Source organism: Choristoneura fumiferana, chromosome 22, assembly GCF_025370935.1.
Source record: "Choristoneura fumiferana chromosome 22, NRCan_CFum_1, whole genome shotgun sequence".
NCBI lineage: Eukaryota > Metazoa > Arthropoda > Insecta > Lepidoptera > Tortricidae > Choristoneura > Choristoneura fumiferana.
The window spans coordinates 11,423,152-11,445,569 of NC_133493.1; the positions used below are offsets into that span (position 1 = coordinate 11,423,152).

The 22,418-nt window shown below is 39.3% G+C and overlaps 2 protein-coding genes across 2 annotated transcripts in view; one reads left to right on the forward strand and one right to left on the reverse strand.

Moving 5' to 3' along the window:
- LOC141440425 (multiple PDZ domain protein-like) overlaps positions 1 to 22,418 on the reverse strand; it is a gene marked incomplete in the record, with an annotated part of 268,707 nt that overhangs the window by 90,762 nt on the left and 155,527 nt on the right.
- On the forward strand, positions 844 to 17,937 carry LOC141440146 (inactivation-no-after-potential D protein-like). The gene is made up of 2 exons (XM_074104611.1): positions 844 to 941; positions 17,732 to 17,937. The coding sequence occupies exons 1-2, from the start codon at positions 899 to 901 to the stop codon at positions 17,935 to 17,937; spliced, it is 249 nt and encodes an 82-aa protein (XP_073960712.1). The 5' UTR covers positions 844 to 898.

Below are 22,418 nucleotides of genomic sequence, written 5' to 3' on the forward strand. Positions count from 1 at the left end.
ACAACATATTGTCAACAATAAAGATATTCATTGTTGAGTCTAGAAGAAACGAGACGTTAGTACGTAAGTATATGTATTACTAGACTTGTAGACTTTACCCGCGACTTCGCACTCGTAAAGAAGCTTTTTGTCACCGTAAGTCGCATTTTAGTATACTTACATAAAGTCGTAAGTGATAAAAAGAAGCTTTCTGAATTTACAAAACAACCAAATTAACGACTAAAAGTGTGCCTGCTCAAAAGCAAATACTACAAAATTTGTACCTAACTAACTCTCTCTAAAGTGGTCTAAAGTGTTAAAATTAAATGACATTGTAACGGATAACTCACGTCTTAAACCGCCGCGCGGGGTTGCGGCAGCCGCCGAGTCGCGTTCGCGTGCTCCTGAGAACAAGGGCTACGAAATAGCCCGAAACATATCGAGCTAAACTCGTTTAAGACGTGAGTTATCCGTTATAATGTCATTTAATATGAGTGAGTCCCACGGTAGTTTCATGTTCAAAATGGTCTAAAGTGTGTCCAAAGTTTTATGTGAATGTGAAAAGTAAGTGGTTTAAAAGTTCAAAGCAACCCTTTTTCTCAGACTAATGTGAGTCAATTGTAGTGTGATACGTGTAAAAATACGTGCTTATAAGCCCATGTAATTCACAGTGCATCAATAAAATCCTTTTCCCTTACGCAAAACTCGTATAAGCAGCGCTTATAACCCGTGTACTGTGTATCAGCCGTAGTGCTCGGGCCCGGCCTCGGGCTCGGTGCCCGCTCATAGCCCGTGCACCGGGCGCGTGCTCGCTTATACCCCGTGCACATAAGCCGTCAAGTTGCTCGGCACGTGCTCGGAGTGCGCGCGACGCGCCGGCCGCGCGCGCGCGTTCAGCCTCGAGCCATGCGCTGAGACCATGGAAACCATCGCCGAGGATGCCGAAGCGGAACTTGAGCTCGGTAAATAATTTACTTACATACACGTGTAATTGTATTACTTACTTAAAATGTTAAGGGCCATGCTGCTGGTTAGCTCATGATCAATGTCCCGTTAGATGGCGCTGTTATCAATGTTGCCTTTTTTCAGGTTTTTTTCGTAAATTATGAAGAATTATTATTATTATTATTTCTTTTATTCGATTGGATGGCAAACAAGCAGGTGGGTCTCCTGATGGTAAGAGATCACCACCGCCCATAGACACCTGCAACACCAGGGGGATTGCAGATGCGTTGCCAACCTAGAGGCCTAAGATGGGATACCTCAAGTGCCAGTAATTTCACCGGCTGTCTTACTCTCCACGCCGAAACACAACAGTGCAAGCACTGCTGCTTCACGGCAGGATTAACGAGCAAGATGGTGGTAGCAATCCGGGCGGACCTTGCACAAGCCTTGCCTTGCCTACCACCTGCAAACCTGTACCCTGCAACCTGCTGCTGCTGTATTTAAGACGTATATAGCTTTTAGTTTTTTTTTATATGAAATGCAACAAATATGGAATGCAATTCAATTAACGCGTCAATAAAGTCTTATCAAATGAAATGTACGAGTAAAAACTAACCATTTGTGATTTAAGCGGTTTGTTGCAGCCGGTGAAATTACTAGCACTTGAGGTATCCCATCTCAGCCCTCTAGGTTGGCAACGCATCTGCAAAACCCCTGGTGTTGTAGATGTTTATGGGCGGTGGTGATCTCTTACCATCTGGAGACCCACTTGCTTGTTTACCATCCAGTCGAATAAAAAAAAAAAAAAAAAATGAATTTATTTACTTTCACCTATTGCCTATAATAAAGTCTTAGAAGTTAAATTTGACCCACTTGCAATGGTAAAATTGACGTGGTTCGAATAAGTAGTTAAAATTGACGTATTGGCGTAAGTTCAATGACAATACAATGATCTGGTAGAGAAATTTTGGTGAACCGGCCAGGATCGTCTCCGCAAGACGGAACTCTTCAACGGTTAATGGCATCCACTTGAAACTTGGTAAGATGTACTTAGTCTAAATGGCAAAGCAAATACAGTTAACGAAAGGTGCAGCTAGCAAAAATTTGAATTAAAATTTCTTTAAAAAAAGCTTATCTCAATAAAGAAGTACTTCTTTAACCGCCAGTTAAAGCGGTTTCTAAACGGGCTCGCCTCAACTGGCATTATTAACGGCCCAGTTAAAGATAACTGCAATTTTATTAAGTTAATTTATTGACTCGACGCATGGTGTCCCGAAAGAGGTAGTATTAGTGATAGTTAAAACTGCTTAAGGACACCTTCTCTTTCTTACCGTTATCTGACTGTCTTCAAATCTGGGGTTAATAGGTTTTTGTTAGGCAAGCGTGCTCCATCTTATTAAGTCCATAATTCTTTACAAAGCGTATTTCATCATCATTCCCAGCCTATATACGTCCCACTGCTGGGCACAGGCCTCCTCTCAGAACAAGAGGGCTTGTGCCATAGTTCCCACGCGGGGGCCCAGCGCGGATTGGGAACTTCACACACACCATTGAATTGCTTCGCAGGTTTGTGCAGGTTTCCTCACGATGTTTTCCTTCACCGCAAAGCTCGTGGTAAATTTTAAATGCAATTCCGCACATGAATTTCGAAAAACTCAGAGGTGCGAGCCGGGGTTTGAACCCACGACCCTCTGTTTGAGAGGCGATTGGCAAAGCGTATTTGCTCGTCGTTCATTATCCAGACAGCTGAGGAGTGGAATGCCCTGTCTGCGTCTGTGTTCCCTGAACGCTACGATCTAGCCGTAAATTTTTAAGGGTACCGTACCTCGAAAGGAAAAAACGGATACCTTATAGGATCACTGTTGTCCGTCCATCTGTCCGTCTGTCAAGACCCTTTTTCTCAGGAACGCGTGGAGGTATCAAGCTGAAATTTATATCAAATACAGAAGTCTACTGTCACTTGGAGCTGTGAAAAAATCAAACTTCTAAGCCAACACAATCAAAAGATACAGCCGTTTATGCCGCATATTTCCGCAAATTTTCGAAACTCGCAAGGGAATCAAACCCTACAGGGTACTTCCCGTGAACTCAGAATCTTGAAATTTGGTACGAAGCAACGTCTTATAGCACAGATAAAGGAAAAATTGCGAAAACCGTAAACTTATCATTGCATTACATCATATAATAAAAATAATTTTAATATTTTTAAAGTTACTACGTACAGGCTTGTACGGAACCCTCTTCTTATATAAGAGGGGGGAAAACGAGCATGCGGGTCACTTGATGGGTAGCAATCACCGCCGTCAATGGACACCTGCCAACACGAAAATCTAAGAAATCTAGGGTGAGAGGTCATTTATAAGCAAGCGTGCTTCTTAGTCCACTTCTTCGCAGCCTATTTCTGTATAAATAACCTAACCTAATTAGAACGATTGAAAACCCCCCGAAATTGTCAATTCAAAGTATAATATCTCAAAAACGGCTGAACCTCTTTCAATCAAACATAGCTTAACTACCGCAAGAAAATTCGCTTTTACGTTAAGTTTCCGTACGCACTCCAAGACGCACGCAATCCGCACTAGGCTCTCGCATGAACTACAGCCCAAGCACTCTCATTCTGAGAGGAGGACTGTGCCAGCAATGAGGCGTACGTAGACTGAGATGAAATATTAGAGAGGACAGAATTCCAATTCTTTAAGGGGCCGTAGCTTTCTTCCTCTATTCAATAATGTAGTAGAATAATAAATAATAATAATAAAATAATAAAGTGAATATTGTTTTCCATCGTATTTTGTCGCAAAAGTTCTTATTTATCTTGCTATCTTAAATAGCTAACTGAAGTTTACTGAAGCTTATTGAGAAAGAAATATAAATCCAAACATATCCGTAAAAAACCGGCCAAGAGCGTGTCGGAAACGCCCAAAATAGGGTTCCGTGTCCATTACGAAAAAATTAAGTAATATTTTTCTGAGGACTTCGTATTTTATACGGAATCTTCCAAGTTTAGGTATATTTTATAACTTAGGCTGCTATTTACTCATAAACTACTAATTCTTCTCAAGCAAATTTAACCGTTATAGTTTTCCTTGAAAGTTTGATATACTTACTAACATTCTGAATTTTTTCAAATTTTTCCACCCACATTTTAGAGGGGGACGCTCGAATTTAATGAAAATTTGCACTTTAAAGTTGAATATTTCGCAAACGAATCACTGAATCGTAAAATCGTCTAACGATACCCCACAATATAGGGTTGGATGAGAAAAAAAAATCACCCCCACTTTACGTCAATGGGAGGTAACCTAAATATTTTTTATTTTACCATTTTGTGGGCATTGTTTACATCCGTGCAAAATCACAGCTTTCTAGCATTGATAGTCCCTGAGCAAAGCCGCGGACGGACAGACAAACAGACAGACATGGCGAAACTATAAGGGTTCCGTTTTTGGCATTTTGGCTCCGAAACCCTAAAAAACTATAAAAGAATATTATTCAACTAGCTTTTGCCCGCGGCTTCGCTCGCGTGGAATTTAAAGTTTGAAATTTGGTTTTCGCGCGCTGTTCCCTCGGGAACTGTGCATTTTTCCGGGATAAAAAGTAGCTCTCTGGCCCATAAACTATCTCTATGCCAAAAATCACGTCGATCCTTCACTCCGTTTCGACGTGAAAGACGGACAAACATACAAACACACACACTTTCGCGTTTTTAATATAAGTAAGTATGAAAGTATGAATAGATCTGTATCTTAGATCGGCATAGATACACAGACAACTTAAAATAGACTCTGTTTACCTATATTGTTGGAGGGGAATAACGACTGGGTCATTAATTTCTCGGATATTGGCACTAGCAGACGCAAATATAATAAATCTGTAGGTATCGGTTATGGCTCGGGTCGAGATCCCCAATGGATTTATTACTTCATCTCTTACTCTCGGTTGCGATCTTTTTTTATTTCAGGAAAATATATATATTTCTAATTAATAAGAGGAAATAAAAATAAAAGAGCTGCAGTTCCTCGATTATTAAGACGTCGACTATCGAAAAAAAATATAATTAGCGCCTCTCCAAAAAACTTTACTTAGCCAATTGGACAAGCGCTAGTTGGACTCGAGTTGAGTTTCGTGTAAATTTAGGAACCAGCAGAAATAAATTACTAATTAATTATTAAATTTCAAAGCCCGCGGGAACTAGGTATGCAATTTTCCGGGATACAAACGGATGTTTTCGTAAATATGTGTGAATTAAAAACAAATTCGCCGTTTTAATACGTAAAACTATTTGAAAGTTTCAAGTCTTGAAGAAATTACTCGTAAATTCATTTGACCTGTTGATTTTTCTCTTAAAACTAACGGAGTACAAAAATTAACACAACTTACAAACAACATTTTTTATTGGAATTTACTTTACTACTTTATTTCTTCATCTGCTTTTGACGCTGACTGTAAATTCACTTAAGTGGACGTTTTGATATAAAGAAATCTTGCTAGTAGGTCTAAGAGATACTGGGACCATTCGAGATACCGTCGTTTTGCTACATCGCCGTTTTACTATATCGGCTATCACATTTATCAGGACAACCCTTGCTCAAAAATATCATTTTGTTTTAGTACAACTGCATTTTTAAATAAAAACTTTATTGTCTTGTTTTGATACCCATAAGTAGTTTTTGTATGAAAATAAACTTTTACAGTAAGCACCTAAAACATAGCCACCTAAAAGCACGTTCAAAGTGATTCATTTGCTCTCTAGACGACAAAAACACAAAAACAGAACCCTCTTTTTGTCAGTTGGTTAAAATTGAAGAGATCTGCGCTAAGTCAATAGTCGAAACGTTATCTCGATTCCATTACCATGTTAAACGGGACAGACGGACACACAAGTGTTAATATAATATTAAATAATTCGATCAAACCAGACAAGCAGATAGCCCCGTGATTAGAGAACCTGACAACTAAGCTTGAGGTCCTGGGTTCGATTCCCAGCCGGGGTTGATATTATATGTAAAAAATACAAATATTTTTAAACTCGAGTCTTGGGTGTTGCTGTTTGGGTGTTGGGCTGTGGGTGTTGGGAAGGTAGTGGGTACGGTTTATACACACACACACACACACACACACACACACACATGCAAACAAACATTATAAATGTAAACTCATAATCATTAGTTATTTTATTGTTTTTTTTTTTTAATAAAAGTTAATTTTATTTCCTATCTAACAATACAAAGTTGCCTGACAGATAAGGGTATGTAATAGCTTTATATCCTTCTGGCGTTACAAATTTCACCAAATTTGTATCAAGTTTAATAAAAACTCTACACTAAAACGTTTCTTAATTTCATAAAGCGTCAAGACCATTTAATAATTCCAAGGTATTTTAATCTTGTTTAATCAAAATACCGTGGATTTAAGGCCTTTATTAGAGCGCCATTAAAACTTTTAATGAGGGTACCGGACACCGCGCAACTGCGGACAATTAAATAAAACAGGTTGAAAACAGTACTGTTATAGGTAGTGTCACCAGAGTTGAGGTCACGCACACAAGAGCAGGTCAAGTAATGACAGCGGGAGTTTGTCATTTCATTTATTCTCCTTTTATGCAATTAGTTCTTCATGTAGCTGTGTCTGTGTGTGTAATCACTACCTCTCGTGGCACTACCGCTATAGCTAGTGTACAACCGAAGTTCCAACAAGTTTCGGCGTAAAGCAAAGTTTAGACTTGCAAGAAAAATCGTGCAAGTTGCATTACATTGCGGTGCTCGATTGAACACTACAAACTCGTTGGCTTTACGGCCACGCAATGTAATGCAACTTGCACGATTCTTCTTGCAAGTCTAAACTCGGCGTAAGGCTGCATTTCCGCTAGACATGAGCGAGGATGTGTTGCGAGGAACATATTTATCATAAGCAAATAGGAAGCTTTATTTACGCAGTCTTTAACCAATGTGTGTTGCCAGTGATGACATATGGATCCGAGACGTGGTGTTTTACTTTAGGCCTTATAAATAGGCTCAGAGTTGCTCAGCGAGCTATGGAGAGCTATGCTTGGGGTTTCTCTACGGGATCGAATCAGAAATGAGGAGATACGTAGAAGAACAAGGGCCACCGACATAGCCAAGCGAATTAGCTCGTTGAAGTGGCAATGGGCGGGCCATATAGCACGGACAGTGAATGGCCGTTGGGGCCGAAAAGTTTTCGAGTGGAGACCGCGGATCGGCAAGCGCAGCGCAGGACGTCCACCAACAAGATGGACGGATGACCTGTTAAAGCTGCGGGTTCACGGTGGATGCAGACCGCTGCCAACCGAAGCAACTGGAGGTCTGTGGGGGAGGCCTATGTCCAACAGTGGACGTCCAACGGCTGAGATGATGATTTACGCAGGAAGGCGAGGGTAGCCTCGCTGGGTGTTTCCACTAGTGCACTGTGCTGTGCGAAGATAGGTAAATGGAACTATTTTATTGGTTCATGACAAACACATCCTCGCATATCTCTGGTGGTAACGCGGCCTTAAAATAAAATTCTGGTTTTGGCAAAAAGTCTGCTAAGACAGGTCGAACCTTTAATGGAACTCCTCCAGTTAAACTTTGAGTGAATGAGAGGAGGATTCAGAAATTTACGCATAGTACCTATTTACTCATTTAAATTTAAAAGCAATAAATAAAAGCTTGTAAAAATAACGCTTGTGTCTCCGACAGTCCACTCAATGCATCAGCCAGCTCGCAGAGGGCATCCAATGTTACTCAAACTTCTGCGATGGTTCACTGAACTCGACGACGCCATTTTGTTAGCCGACTGCGCTGAAGTGCTTTTTCAGGCATGCCCGTATTTCATTCTAGACTAGCCTATTCCCGCGGCACCGCACTCGTAAATCATCAGGTCAAAAACGCGACTGCGTCAAATTCAACAGTCGGAACCCATTAGGTACTAAGTATTTATGAGTTGTTCACGATTTGAATGGGTCCCGACTGTTGAAGTTTAAGTAAGCTACTTAACAGAGACCACTATGTCCACGTCTTGTTGCAACAACAATGCGTTAAAGAAGCATTATATTGTCCAGCATTAAATGAGCTAGAAACACTAATTTTAGATCACGTTGAAAATTACACCCCCACCCCCACACGGACTAGTGCAAGGCAAAAGTTTATGGTATTTACAGGTAGAGTCATTTACGATGACCGTGCGTGATGCCGTGGTTCTTATTACAATGTCATTAATGGCTTATTTTGACAAAATCACGCGTCTTCGTGGATGACACTAGGTATAAGTAGAATGAGTTAGGTTTTTACATGTATTAAAGATTAATTTTCGTGTCTGGGTAAGGCACTGTCGTAATATTAACATTGCCCGCTTTTTGAGTCTCTACTTGGACAAATTTTAAAGGAAATACAATGCTTTGTCTATTGCAGCACCGTGAGCGTTTGCGAGATTCAATTTATTTCGAGACAACCACAGTAAATTGTTTAACGACAGTAAAGAAGTTACTGAACTTGACATTGTGAATGAAATCTGCTCATTAGTGTTAACAGAGAATATACAAAACTAGCTGTTGCTTGTAACTTCGTCTGCATCCCGTGGGAATTTCACACGGTGCTGGGATAATGCATTTAAGATTATTATGTAGAATAATTTTCTGCACGTAAATTAATTTTAATACCAGCTCTGTCATTTTTAAATTTATCCATTACAAACTTAAAAAAATACTAAATCAAAGTTTATCTCTCTATTTATTCAGTTTAGTGGCTTAGCGCTTTGCAGAACGCTTTTTGCATTTGGGTGAAATAATCTAAGTAATATCATAAATGCAAAAGTTTTTAACTGCTTTCACGTTTTACATTATAACCGCTGAATCGATTTAGACGTAAGTTTGGAGATAACTTGAGACCCTAGAAAGACCATAGGATAGTTGAGTTGATTGACGAATGCTTCGCTGACGATGTCGTGGGCAAAAGCTGCTTTAAATAATTTGCTTTAGTTTTTAGTTTCATGTAAGGTGTATGTTATTTACTATTTTCTTTTTCCTGAAAACACATTTAAACGTCCAAGACGTTAAAATTTAGATTATGTTTAGATGTTTGTTACTCGGTCCAATGAATTTGTCGCGGGCTACTTTATAATATTACTAGCTTTTGCCCGCGGCTTCGCCCGCGTGGGATTCGGTTATCACGCGCTGTTTCCTCGGGAACTGTGCATTTTTTCGGGATAAAAAATATATTCCAAAAATCACGTAGATCCGTCGCTCCGTTTTGACGTGAAAGACGGACAAACATACAAGCACACACACTTTCGCATTTGTAATATTGGTATGGATTAGCAGTAGTAGGATATCCCACTGTCGTACTGTTAATTAAAATATCACAAACTGTTTCACTGTTAAGTTAAACTGTATCGTACTGTTTTCTCAAAACCCACTGCGCTTTGAGTAGAGCCACTTGACCTGCGCATTGTCATCTAACGAAAGAGACGCGGGTTGGAGTTGGACATTAGATGTTCCGTTTACAGCTAGGTACAACATTCAGCTAGGGCCAATTAATATAAGACTAGCTGTCCTCGAAATTTTACTGCAAGCAATACTGTACTTGACAACTCAATTAGCCATAATTCTTTTTATTAGTATTATTAATTATAACTATTATTATGAAAGTTTATTACTATCTGTACGGAACCCTCGGTGTGCAAGTCCGACTCACACTTGACCTTTTTAATTTTTGTTTTCCATGCACTATCTCTATTTCTGCAATGGCAGGCAATGACACGGTACAAGCACTTGTATAATAAATGGGTATTAACAGGCTGTTGTTTTTTTGCGGCTGATGATAAAGATTTTGCGGACGTTTATTAAAGTATGCCTCACAACATAGGTACAAGCTTTTTGAGAGGTTTTAGCAATTTTGGGGTAAAATAAAGAATTTCTCATATACAGATATGAGCGTAAATTATTCGCCATTCTAAAAATAAAGGTTGATTATGATAAGCAATATTAACCCCTTCTTTCACCATCCATTGATTAAATTTATTTGACGGATAAATGTGATGCTGTCTTTGTTTGTTTTGTTCGGATAGAAGGAGACGGCATCACATTTATCCGTCAGTTAAATTAATCAATGGGTGGTGAAACAGTCCCTAAGACTCATGATATTTGCTTAGATCTACGAGTATGTCCAAAATTTAGTACACTGGGCCGTAAGAGGCTAGCAAAATGGTCTACCCACAGTTATTATTGGGATCTAAGGTTGTCAACAGGATCTTATTTTTAAGGATGCCTGTCTAGACGTCTCTGTCATAAGTCTGTACCTTTTAAAGTGTAATTAGCAATTATAAATGTATAAGCTTGGTTTTCGCGCGCTGTTCCCTCGGGAACTGTGCATTTTTTCGGGATAAGAAGTAGCCTATGTCACTCTCTGGCCCATAAACTATCTCTATGTCAAAAATCACGTCGATCCGTCGCTCCGTTTCGATATGAAAGACGGACAAACATACCAACACACACACACTTACCCGGAAGAGGAAGTCATAAAACCGAGAGAAATGGTGTGCACTGCGCTGGGGAACTACATTCAACAACAACAAAATTTTTTTTACCCTTTACAGCTCAATTTTTAGGGTTCCGGAGCCAAAATGGCAAAAACGGAACCCTTATAGTTTCTTCAAGTCCGTATATCTGTCTGTCTGTCCGTCCGTCCGTATGTCACAGGCATTTTACTCAAAAACTACAAGATGTATATCAATGAAATTTGGAGTACAAATGTCTTGTCAAAGCCGCTATTTAGTTTTGTAGTTAAATTACAAAAATAAATATTTATGGGGGGGGCACTCCATACACGTAACAGAAATTGAAAAAAAAAAATTGTTTAACTCGCATCAACGTGTGGCACATAGTTCGACAGCTCTTTTGAAAAGATATTAAGTTTTCTCAAAAACTTTTTATTAAGTGAAGGCTTCCGGAAATAATCGCTCCCAAAGTAGCAAAAATTGTGTCCCCCACCCCTCTATCTTGTAAACCGTTTGTCCAAAAAATATGCAAAAGTTACGCTTAATAAATACTTTCAACGAAAATTGTTTTCAGCATGATCGGATATACCGTTTTTGAGTTATTGCCGAAAAACTGCGCTTCTCAACAAAAGGACTTAAGTGCCGTGAAGATACGCTTTCTTTCTGGTAATAGTTAGTAAGGTTTTAATTGTGTTACAACGCACATAATATTACTTATTTTTTTTCGTAATTGCTACGGAACCCTATCTTGGGCGTGTCCGACACGCTCTTGGCCGGTTTTTTTATACCTATCCGGAAATATCGATCTGACTCAAAAGTAAACCAAGACAAAAGTCTTTTCATATCTTGGAATAGAAATGTCCTGCTTCCAGCCATCTTATGTCGTAGTGGCGTGTCCGATTGACGAGTTATGTGTCGGCCATTAAATGGCCGTCAAATAGCGTTAACGGCCACATATCTCCGCTGGCCTTGTTAGCGGTGTAAGGCTGAGACAATACTTAAGTCATCCTGTTTCAGAGCGTGTTCTATGTGATCAGAAAACGTCTGTTTTTATTTGTAACCAACCATTACAGACTGTATTGAATTTAACCCGGTAGAATATAGAAAAATAACTAGCGGCGCATCTGCAATCCCCCTGGTGTTTCAGGTGTCTATGGGCGGTGGTGATCTCTTACCTTCAGGACACCCATTGCTCGTTTGCCATCCAATTGAATAATAAAAAGAAACTTAGATACTTTGATCTGACAAAAAAACTACTCGTTTTTTTATAATTATTATATTTAGCTTAAAACTGTCCCATTTCTGGGTAAAGGCCTCCGCTCTTGACCTCCACATCTTCCTATCCAGAGCTATATTTGACCACTCGCTTAGTTCTGCGTCCAGGTCATCTCGCCATCTCCGCCTCGGCCTGCCCTACCGTGGGTGCCTGTAATGTGGTAGGTACCCACCATGTGGCATGTGCACCCTTTTTTGTGGGTACATCCGGCAAACAAGCCCAGTCCCATTTAATTTAAGCTTACCTATTCGCTTTTCCAACACGCGATTTTTTATGTTAAAAATAACCGTTACCCGCGACTCCGTCCGCTTGAAATTCGGTTTTCACTATCCCGTGGGAACTATATAAGCAATATTTCGGGATAAAACTATCCTATGTCCTTCTCCCGAGACGCAAACTATCTGTAAACCGAATTTCATCTAAATGGGTTCAGCGGTTAAGACGTGATGAAGTAACAAACAAACACATAAACAAACAGACTTACAAACTTTCGCATTTATAATATTAGTGGGATAATATACAGGGTGGTAAGCCGTGGTGGCCTAGTGGTTTGACCTATCGCCTCTCAAGCAGAGGGTCGTGGGTTCAAACCCCGGCTCGCACCTCTGAGCTTTTCGAAATTCATGTGCGGAGCTACATTTGAAATTTACCACGAGCTTTGCGGTTAAGGAAAACATCGTGAGGAAACTTGCACAAACCTGCGAAGCAATTCAATGGTGCGTGTGAATTTCCCAATCCGCACTGGGCCCGCGTGGGAACTATGGCCCAAGCCGTCTTGTTCTGAGAGGAGGCCTCTGCCCAGCAGTGGGACGTATATAGGCTGGGATGGAATATACAGGGTGCCTCTGACTATGGGGTTTTAATGCAAGGTTCGGTTCTACTCGCATAAGTGAGCTACTATTTTTTGCAACATTTTCAAATAAATTGAAAATACAAACTGAAATATAGATGCACAGAAAAACCAGAAAAATAAGACCATCACTGGAAATCGAACCCAGGTCCTCGGTATTCCGTACCGCGTGCTATACCGCTACACCACTGATGGTCAACGGTACCTACCGACACGAATTTCCCCTATGCACCTCATATCTCAGCTTGTTTGTTTCTTATTTAGCCACTTAAGCAGTGACGCTAGCGATATCTATGCCGTAACCCTCATCGAGCAACTTTTTCGGCACTCCATTGGAACTAACCGCTCACCCGGACAAGAGATATCGTTACTAAGCAATCAAATTAAGATTGGTTTTTTGGAATCTTTGTATTTTTTTATTTTAATTTGGAATTGAAATAAAAAATACAAAGATTCCAAAAAAACAATCTAAATTTTCAAATAACTTGAAAATGTTAGAAACCAAAAGAACAATCCATTTAAAGCTCCAAGGTCATCGGCATTTTGTGTATGAAAAGGGTATGAAATAGAAAGAGACGAATGCGAGTAGCAGGTTTCAAAAAAAATCTACCCTGAAACTCGATAAGGTCATCAACATACACTCGAACTAACACTAAGCCGGTTCTTTCTATTCTTCGGAACTTTAGGGTCGTTCAGGTTAATTGACCGGTAGCCTGCATGCATGGCGTATCGTTTTCATCTGAGTTTGCTCAGTTCTCACGTCGATGGCTCTCGACCCCGATACTGAATGTGCTTTACGCCCACGTGGCTACTGTTAGCGAGTGAAGCAGGCTGTATAGCTTTTATAATATAGATATAAGGTTCTTGACATACGCGATAATGCCTTCTTGTCGGCAATGTAGGGTTTCAGGAAAGCAAAAGAGTAATTTTTGCTTAACTTTTGTTTAGTTTATAAAGACCAGTACTACATGATTCATTATTACCTTTTTTAGGGTGCCTTAGCCAAAATGGCAAAAACGGAACCCTTATAGTTTCGCCATGTCTGTCTGTCTGTCCGTCCGCGGCTTTGCTCAGAGACTATCAATGCTAGAAAGCTGTAATTTTGCACGAATATATATACATGTAAACTATGCCAACAAAATGGTACACTAAACAATTCAAAAAAAAATTTTTTTAGAGTATCTCCCATAGAAGGGGTATTGTTGCATAGGTCTTTTAAAATAATTAGGGGGTTGCTAAAACGATTTTTCGATTCAGTGATTTTTTTGCAAGATATTCAACTTTCAAGTGCAAATTTTCATTAAAATCGAGCGTCCCTCCCCCTCCCCCTCTAATTTCAACTGGTGGGTGAAAAAAATTGCAAATATTCAGGATGGTAGTACCAAAGTATATCAAGCTTACAAGAAAAACTATAACGTTTAAGTTTTCTTGAGAATTATTAGTAGTTTAAGAGTAAATAGCAGCCTAAGGTATAAAATTTACCTAAACTTGGAAGATTCCGTATAAAATACGAAATCCTTAGAAAAATATTACTTAATTTTTTCGTAATGGCTACGGAACCCTACTTCGGGCGTGTCCGACACGCTCTTGGCCGGTTTTTCTATTAGAGGAACGGCACTTTCAAAATAATTAAAATTGGAAAATTTTGATTTCTAAAATAAAGTATTGCTTTTGCTAAATGGAATTAGCAAAGTTCATTTCTTATCGCCTCGTAGGTAGGTACGCGGTGGAACAGCGAGCTTACGTAAAAATACATACGCCGAGGTGATGCTGAGTGTCATTCAGCATCGAGCTGTTATTGGAAAGTCGTTGACCTCATTTTACAGGCTTTTGTTGTTTTAAGTGGGAGACTCAGAGCGCAATCTCTTGCCCCATCCAGACTCGCGAGGCGCCTCCCAGAGGCTCTCGGCACGAGTCTTGGCGAGTGGAGGCTGCAGGAGTGTTAGCCCACACTCGATTTATTCAGTTGCCCGCTATGTCTACTTTCTTCTCTCCTTTGACTCGCGCCCAAACCGACACGACACAAAGCGGAGCGAGGCGAGGGAAGAAGAGGTGACACGAGCGTACCGTCCTTACTCTTGCACTCGCGTTGCCTCGTATAGCCTCGTGGAGAGTCTGGATGGGGCATCTGACCTATGACTTATGAGTCACTGTACAACCTGAGTGCCCGCTCAAGTATAGTTTGAGACTGGAGCGGTGTTTGGCGTTCACGTCAAACACCTGCATACATATTTAATCTAACCAACTAAGAAAAGTTGACCCTGACATTTTAATTTCAAAGTTCAATATCAAAAACGGCTAAATCAATTTTTACGGAACAAAGCTAAGAATGACGTCGTTTTCATGTAAAAAAAAACCGGCCAAGGGCGAGTCAGACTCGCGCACGAAGGGTTCCGTACCTTATCTATACAACATTAGATATTAGCAAAAAAAAACACGTTTGTTGGATGGGAGCCCCTTTAAATAGGTTTTTTTTTGTTCTGTTTTTAGTTGTTTTAGAGCGGCAACAGAAATACACCATCTGTGAAAATTTCAACTGTCTAGCTATCACGATTCATGAGATACAGCCTCTGGTGACGGACGGACGGACGGACAGTGGAGTCTTAGGAATAGCGTCACGTTTTCACCATTCGGGTACGGAACCCTAAAAACCACATAGACATCGGTCCATCTAATTGAGATACGATGCTGCAGACAGACGTTGGCGTACAACTTATGATACCCCTCTTTTTGGGTCGGGGGTTGATAATAGGATCGGCACGCTACGGCTACTCTTGCAAGTTGCAGCCATTCTATACTTTTGACAAAAAAGTACAAGCACGAACTAGGTCAAACGTATTAATGAGAATAAATTTGATTTCACTGAACAATCACTCGCCCTCATGAGGGGGACAGAAGATTTTGTTATATCAGGGTAAAGTAATACAAAAATCACCCTTTCAGGGGTGAAATATTGGGAATAGATACAGAAGGTTTGCTTTAGAGACTCCAAAGAATGAGACCGCATTCAAATCAGCTCTTATCCGCCTGAAAGGAGAAAGGCGCTTTGGGCGGAGGTTACCATTAACGGTCAAACACCCTTTTTTAATACGTTTAAAAAAGAAGATAGTATGCTAGTTATAGTGGCAATGGATGGACCAGGGCCAGATAACTGTTGGAGGAGAAGTCTTCGAGTGGCGACCACGAACCTTGTTCATCAGTGGACGACTTTCGGCTGATGATGATGATGAATATAAAATGCAAAAGCTTGAGTTTCATGCTAAAACGGCAACACCGATTAAAAAAGCATACAGATGGATGGAGCTTTTGAATAACACATGTTCACTATTTTTTCCCTTTATTCTCACGGGATGTATGACTGTGGAATACTGAAATCGCAGCCGTGATTGGCATGGCATACTGGGTATCTGTGCCTGTTATTCGTTGCTTTGGATCATTTTTAGGGTTACCACCCTATATTTCTTAGGACACATCTGCGGATATTGCTCGTTTAATAAAAAGTTACCATATTTTATGGAAAATTCATACTTATTTGACTTTTGTATCCTGCCCTGATCTAATAGAAAGAAAGCTTTTTCAAATGCCGCCTAAGTATAAATTCAATTACATTTTTACCCGACTACTTAGTCTTGAAGGAGGGTTATGTTTTTCGAATGTATGTATGTATTCATATTCATTTATTTATTGTTAATACATATTTATAAAAAAGTGTTTAGGTGTTATTGGTCAGTCCATGACGCCCTGTAGGATATACAATAATAATAATAATAAAAAAACAATATCAAATCAAAATAATTTATTTTCGGATAACTGAGCAGATCCGAGTATTGTTAGTGTATACAATATTCTTATGAGACTATGGTAGTAAGCAGATGAGGTATATTATTATTATTACATTGAAATCAAATTAATTTCCATGACATTCATGTACACTGCCTAATTAATTAACTTCTGTTTAATTTCTTTTTAATTAGGTACGAACTTATTACAATGTTATTTCTTTGGTCCTGTCCATCATATGACATTACACATTCGTACCAACACTTGGAAAACATAACCCTTCTTCGAGAAGTTTTACATAATGACCTGTGAAGCAAAGGGTAAAAGCGTTCAACCGTCTCATTCTTTTGGACGATAGACGATATTAATCTGATACAGTTTAAAATCTACAGCCAATTCATAAAAAAATGGGACCAGAAAAATGAGGTGGTTGAAATTCTCGAAAAATGACTCAAAATGACTACAACAATTTTTATCATGGTGACCCTAGCCTTGCTGGTAAATCGAGTTAGAGCCAAGAGTGGCGGATAATGCATCAATTTGCGAGGCCGGGGCGGGAATCGAACCCAAGGGTTGCACGGATTTTGTTTAGGAGGTGTTTTAAGCTTTCTGACTCTGGGATATACTCGTAAGAAAGACCTCACAATAATTTTGAAAAATAAATAAATTACTGTACCAATTTCACGTCCCCAAAATTAGCGGTTGACACAGGATTTTATCTCAATCCCCTGGAAATTATGGGAATATCGTGATATAAAAGTAGCCTATCTAATATTTCAGAATATGCTTAATTTGGATAGGTAACTAACTTTACATTTAGTTAGTTACCTATCCAAATGAAGTAAACTTCAGCTGCCAGATTTGGTACATTGAAGGATTTTAAACATTTTACTTATCTATAACTGTTATACTCACAAACTAGACTAGTGTATTTCATTCAATACAGAAATGTAAGTGTTTAGATAGTTTAATGGTAGAATTTCAATATTTAAGACACCAATAATTGTTTTTTTTTTAATTACCCAAACGTATTAAGTAGGTATAAATATATCTCAAATTTTATCCACATTTGTTCAGCCATTTTAGACCAATTTTTTTTTAATTTAGATTTTTATGAAAGTAGGTAAACTTCTTAAGCAAGTGTATAGCTTGAAAAGATTATTTTGAAAGAAATATTATAAACTACTACTACTATACCTACCACCCTACCTAGCCTACCTGCCTAGGTACTAGGTGCCTAGTAAGTACTATAAGTTATAGTACCTACTAAAAAAATATATTATAAAATAGAAAAAGAAAACAATATTACATATTTTACTATTGATCGGATTTCCGATCACAAGCAATTCCAATTACAAATTATATTGGAACAAAAACTGTATTATTCTAAAATACCAATGTCTTTCCAGACAAGATCCGCAAGAAATACTCATCCCTCGGCGACTCCGTGGTCGCAGTCAAGCTCGAGCGCACCCTCAAGGCGGGTCTGGGCCTGTCCCTGGCCGGGCACAGGGACCGGAGCCGCATGGCGGTCTTCGTCTGCGGCCTGAATCCCGCTGGGGCCGCGGCCAAGGCCATCCCCCTGTTAAAGTTGGCGACGAGATCCTGGAGGTAACTTTTATGCTATTAATCGAAGCTTCCAATATTCCATCGCTATAAGGGGTGACAGGCGGTGTTAAAGTTGGCGACGATATTTGGGAGGTAACTTTTATAGTATTCATCAAAACTTTCTATATCCCATAGTATCAAGGGGATGAAGTTGACGACGATATTTTGGAGGTTACTTCTATAGTATTAATCAAAGCTTTCTATATTCCACCGATTCACGGTATAGGCGGTTTTAAGGTTGGCGACGAGATTTTGGAGGTAACTTTATACTATTGATCAGAGCTTCCAATATCCCACCGTTTTATGGGGAGATAGATAGGTTATTCTAGTGTTGAGCCTTTGGGTCAAACGTGATCCCATAATTATGATTATGGAAGAATTTAGGAATTATAACCCTTCTCTAATGGTTTGACCTATATGGCCTCTCGAGCAGAGGATCGTGGATTCAAATTTGTCTTCGATTTAAAGAAATAGACGGCCCCGATTTAGTCAATCACAATTAAAAAGGCCTTAAAAACATTTACAGGGATTTTCAGTCAAATGGACCCAACCTGCTGAAATATTTCAGAATAATTTAAAGGCATCTTGTATTCGCATAACGTAAAAGTATGAAAGAGGTGGCGAATACGATCGCAAGTCCCCGGGTTAAATGTGCCTCAGTTCTAAAGACAAGTCTGATTTTACACAGATTTAGGGCCTGTTTCACAACTTGTCGACTAACTTTAAGTGACGGATATCAGTGACGCCCTCTCTGTTTGTTTTGTCGGAATAAACAAAGACGGCATTACTTATCTGACACTTAAAGTTAGTCGGCAATTGGTGAAACAGACCCTGAATGTCGGTGATCAAGTGCCCATCAAAATAAATCCAACCCGGAAGCACTTGAAAATAACGAGTTCAGCGGGGCTAATACGAAATTTGAAAATCGTTGTTCATATCGTACTGTCCCTCTCAGTCTCGTATTAAATAATATTAGCCTCAGCGGGACGGCAAGCAAGATACGAAGTTGGAATTGTGCACTTCGTAGTATTTATAGGGTCTGATGGAAAGGTCATTGGTTCAATACAACGTAAAGAAAGAAGCTTCCTGTTTGCAATTTTGAATTTTACTTTGAACCCTCAGTTTTTTCTCCACAAAGAGTTATATAACTACTAGCTGTAGCCCGCGACTCTGCCTGCGAAGAATTTTTATGTACCGTTCGTAATGTGCTTGTATGTGTATGCTGTATGAGCAGCAGTCTATTTTTACGATAGATTTATTTTTATGAGTTTACGTATATGTACGAGTATTATTAGGTGCCAATCATTGAAGTAGCTTCCACTATCTCTGTCTTTTATACTCAGTCCTTTATTAAAATGCTCGATTGCACTAAAGCAAAGGGGGTCCCGACTACATAAGTTAGGTTTGGTTAGAGTGTTAAAGTTATATATGGGACCCCCTTTGCTTTAGGCGGACCAAATGCTCCTCTAATCCTGTCCCCAAGATTGACTGGTAGGGATCCTTTAAAGGGATAAGTTTGACTTTGTATCTCAACGTTTGTAGATTATGTTTGTTTCTCTGTTTTTTACACAGTAAAGAGTTTACATAGCGTAGGACGTCCATCTCGTTGATGGACGGATGACCTGGTTAAAGCTGCGGGTTAGGTAGAAACCGGAGCAACTGGAGATATATAGGGGAGGCTTATGTCCAATATTATGATGACGATGAAAGAGTTTACATACTTACATGTAAAATAATTCATCATCATCATTTCAGCCGAAAGACGTCCACTGCTGGACATAGGCCTCCCCCAAGGCTCTACACTCAGACCGGTCTTGTGCTTTCCGCATCGACCGCGATCCCGCGAGCTTAACCAGGTCGTCGCTCCATCTTATTGGAGGCCTACTGACAGCTCGTCTCTCGGTCTGCGGACGCCATTCGAGAACCTTCTGACCCCATCGGCCATCAGTCCTAAGCCCACTGCCATTTCAGTTTCGCAATTCTTTGGGCTATGTCGGTAACCTTAATTCTACTGCGGATATAATTTCGCATTTCTGATTCTATCCCGCAGAGACACCCCAAGCATAGCCCTCTCTATAGCTCTGTGAAATAATTACCTAAAGAGAAACTTAAAAAATAAACGTACCATCTCAATATTTTCGGCAAAATTTAGACCGGAAAAGACGCCTGCGAGAAATAGGAACGCACATATACCTATTGTAATATTTGTTGCCCATGAATCATGGCCAAGTGGAATGCCGCCAACTATTGAGCTGTTTGGGAGGATCGCTAGCTCCGCGGGAGAAAGAAGGGAGACAGAATGATGTTTTTAAATATTTGATGCTTGGACAGTTTGGATTTTGTCCTTGGACGGTGGTGGTAAAGTTTAACGGCAATGGAATCAATAGGTACCCCTTTCTAATAAACTCTTGAATTATTTAGCAGTGGTTTTATAAACGGCACTATTATAAGAATACTCTACGTATAAGTATAACATATGGACATTGATAAATTAAAATTTAGATTTCATTTAATAATCTAAGGGTGTGTGTAAAAACTCTACCTTATCTAACTAAGCTAAGGGTTTTTATAAGTTCATTAGTTAAAAAATTACGATTGGTTTTTGGAATCTTTTTGTATTTTTTTTATTTCAATTCCAATTTTTTGTTACTTTTACGGTCATCCCGTAAAACCCCATATCGAAAATAGAAACTGAAATATAGATGCACAGAAAAACCAGAAAAATAAGACCAGCGCTGTTTCTCAATGAGGGCTACAGCATAGATGTCGCTAGTGTCGCTGCTTAAGTGACTAAATAAGAAACAAACAGGCTGAGATGTATGGTGCATAGGAGAAATTCGTGTCTGTACCGTTGTCCAGCGGTGGTGTAGCGGTATAGCACGTGGTATGGAATGCCGAGGACCTGGGTTCGTTTTCCAGCGCTTGTCTTATTTTTCTGGTTTTTCTGTGCATCTATATTTCAGTTTGTATTTTCGGTTGAAAAATTACAAAAATAATACAATGTTACAAAAGTTTTACACTGGGTTTGTGATCATTAAAATAAAAATAATTTTATTTGTCCAAAAATAACCTCTCCTATGTAATATATCAGTAGTATCTGGTGAGATCCTAATTACGCTGTGCCTGCCTTACGTAACAGCCAATTAATGGAAACAATATCACTTGGCAATTACGTATTCCATGGAAAAATAACAAAAATTGAATATTTTACATTTTATTCTGCGAAATAAATGTACGAGCGGTCTTATTTTTACAAAGCGATCTCTTCCAGGCAACCTGTAAAAAACAGAAAGAAAGGAACAGATTTAGGCAGGTGTTGCAATTATCAACTTATATGAGCACTTATCCGTTACTATGCCTTTGTTCTAAGTACTTCGAACAAAAACACATTTTATTATATTAACATTATCTATCACTCAACATTTGTTAATCTTGTGACTAATTACAGAAATATGTTTTTTGTTACCTACTTAATATCTTACATATTTTATTCCATTTTATGGAGTACATTTTTTGTCTTGTGCAGTTTCATCTTCATCAATAAATTATGTTTATTTTAAACCACGTAATCTGGCTTATTAATTTTCTTTCTACAATGTTATTTTATAACAGTGTTGGCACTCGCTGTCCTGTTTCCACCAAGCATGTCGTTTGCAAACAGTGTCGCACTCCGATAAAAATATTTGAAAACGTAAAGATGGAAAGTAAATTGGACTGTATGGAATGGCTTGTCGAAGTTAAAAAAAAAAAAACATTAATTGCCAATACAAAATACATATTTGTGAGAAGGTACATACATGCTCAGCTACATATGTGGCAAAAGGTTCAGGCTCGGCATGTGCGGTGAGGACTATGCGTCACCGCGCTGATTTTCAGCCTGCACCTCTAGTTGTCGATCTATTCGCATCATCGAGCATGTAACCAATAGAGTTGTTGTCAGGTCCATTTTTTTTTACTTTGAGTCGCCTCAAGGGCCAAAGTGAATAAAATTGTAGTATAGCAGCAGCAGGGCTACTACCAAACTTGAAACTCGAAGTTCGTATCGTACCGTCTCGCTCTCGTATTAAATAGTATAAGTGTCAGAGGGACCGCACGACATGAACTTCGAGTTTCGAATTTCGGAGTAGGCCCTCTGACTGAGCCGCGGGCTAAAGCTAAGCTAAGATTTATGAATGAACTAAAACGATTACTTTGATCACCCGCGACCTTATGATTACTACGTTTATTCAAGAAATGTATGTTCATGCAGTTCCTCCATCTCCACATTGTAAGAACTCACACAAACCACACAAACCCAACTATCACCACCACCACACTACACTGACGCATTTTGAACTCAACCAAAGTTCATCTTCAGAGCAACACAGCCATCATAAACATAATTTATCATTAGGACATGGGTGAGCAAAGCAATTGTTCTAGTTCTTTGAAATTAACCTCCGCATAGTAACGCCTGATTCAATAATTATCTGAAGTTTATTGGATAAC